This window comes from Zea mays, chromosome 1 (genome assembly GCF_902167145.1).
Source record: "Zea mays cultivar B73 chromosome 1, Zm-B73-REFERENCE-NAM-5.0, whole genome shotgun sequence".
NCBI classification, from domain to species: domain Eukaryota; kingdom Viridiplantae; phylum Streptophyta; class Magnoliopsida; order Poales; family Poaceae; genus Zea; species Zea mays.
In genome coordinates, this window is record NC_050096.1 from 14021588 (window position 1) to 14023429 (window position 1842).

The 1842-nt window shown below is 45.1% G+C and overlaps 1 protein-coding gene across 1 annotated transcript; it reads left to right on the forward strand.

Moving 5' to 3' along the window:
* The first annotated feature begins 389 nt into the window (after positions 1-389).
* On the forward strand, positions 390-1272 carry LOC103631764 (uncharacterized). Its single transcript, XM_020547095.3, has one exon. The coding sequence runs from the start codon at positions 490-492 to the stop codon at positions 955-957; it is 468 nt and encodes a 155-aa protein (XP_020402684.1). The 5' UTR covers positions 390-489; the 3' UTR covers positions 958-1272.
* Positions 1273-1842: the final 570 nt, after the last annotated feature.

Below are 1842 nucleotides of genomic sequence, written 5' to 3' on the forward strand. Positions count from 1 at the left end.
GTTGCTTCTCGCCTCGATCTAAATCATAACCCTGGAACTCCGATTAGATTTTCGCGACTCCTGTCGCGGCAATTCAGACTGACGTGTGTTAGATTTAAAATTCAAGAGTAAAACTGAGTCAAACACGAATTGTTTAAAATAATGCAGTATAAATTTTAATCAAGATGAATCATAGCTATGAGATTCAAACCGGAAAAAAATTATTGTGCTAAAAATACATCAGAGAAAAAAATTATAGAATAATTAAAAAAAGGGGAAATATCTCTCATCTCACGCCACTCTCTTTCTCTCTCCCAGATTTTTTTTTTCACAGCCGCATGCCTTGAGTCCTTATCCCATTGCTGTTGTTCGGCTGCCAAAGATTTTTCACGCATGCAAGCCCAGGCACGCATCGTTCCAGCTCCATGTCCCACGGGATATTTCTTATCTCCTGTGCGCTCACTCAACTGGATGAGTCTCCTGCGTACCGGTCTTTGATTTTTCTCTGGAATGTGCTTGAGCTTGTACAGGCTGTGGCCTTATCCATCGCTCGATTCATCTCCCTGTCTTTATCTTCTCCAAGCCGTGGAGCTTCTTCCCCAGCGCGCCCCTCTCCCTGGCTCTTCCCTGCGCGCCGCGGTGCTCCAGCTTGGCCCTGCTCAACTCGCCTCTACACAGCGTTCCTCTGCTCGGCCCTTTTTCCCCTGCACGCGAGCTTTGCGTCTTCCTGCGCGCCGGCTCCTGCTGGGCCATGCGCCCTGGTGGCTATCGCGACTGATCTGTGGCCGCCACCTTCAGCTCGCCGGCATTTCTTCTCTGCGCGCAGCTCACGCCCTGCTAGCCCCTGCTGCGGGTTGTCGAGCTCTCTGCGCATGCTCAGCTCACTCTTTCTTTGTTTGCCGCGCGCACGAATTTTATCTGCTTGCCACAGCGTGTCGAGCTCCCGCACTATCATCACTTCTATCGCAAGCTCGTTAGCCACAGTTATTTTGACCACGTTAGCTCGCCAGACCTGCAACTCTATATACGCCACCCTTCCGTATCATTGTCGAGCCCGTCGAACCTCGTTCTTCTCTGCTCGCTCTCGTCGAACTCCGAATCCCAGATATTAGATAAAAATAAGCGAGGCCCCTGTGTATCGCTTATCAAGTACTCGGTTGAAGACATCAATCGAAGATCGTCGTCGTTTGGTGCGTCGTCAAGAAATCCCAAGACGAAGCTAGCAGCGCGATATTTCTCAAGCACTCGACAAATTGCTTGGATCAGAAAATCGCTACCGATCTCGCGGATTCGTGTCAGCTATGGAAACGGTAAGCTGATAAATTATTCAGAATAGTTCGATCGTTGAATAAATTAATGTGTTAGTGCGAGGCTTATTAAGGTGCTCGATAAATTACGTAAGTCACGAAACTCTCGTCGACTTCGCAGTTCTTGCGATTATCGAGCCAGGTTCAGTTATAGCGAGTTATCTCGCTATTCCGATCAAGTAGTTAAATTAGTGTACCGAGTAGAATATGAGTAGCATGTGTGTTAATAAAATATTTTAATCACTTATAAAGATGTAGTATAATTTATAAAGCAAGAGATAAGTTTAGAATTCAATTAATTAAGTAGCTGATAAGTTGTGTTTAGGCTAATCATGTTTAAAGTGTATGATGTGTTGTTCGTGATGTTTGCGTTAGGTTCGTTTAATCTAGAAAACCGTGATTATTAAGCTTAGTCATACGTCGATAGCTAGTGTTTTCGTATAAAATAGTACGACGCTTCGTCACTAAGTATTTAATTCTTGTCGGCGTAGCACTATTTAGGTTCGTAATATTTTCGTCTATATGCATTCATGTGCATAATGCATTTCATTCAGGT

What these genes read in the sequence shown, in the direction of transcription:
- LOC103631764 (XM_020547095.3), top strand. Translation starts at nt 490, where the DNA reads ATGTGCTTGAGCTTGTACAGGCTGTGGCCTTATCCATCGCTCGATTCA.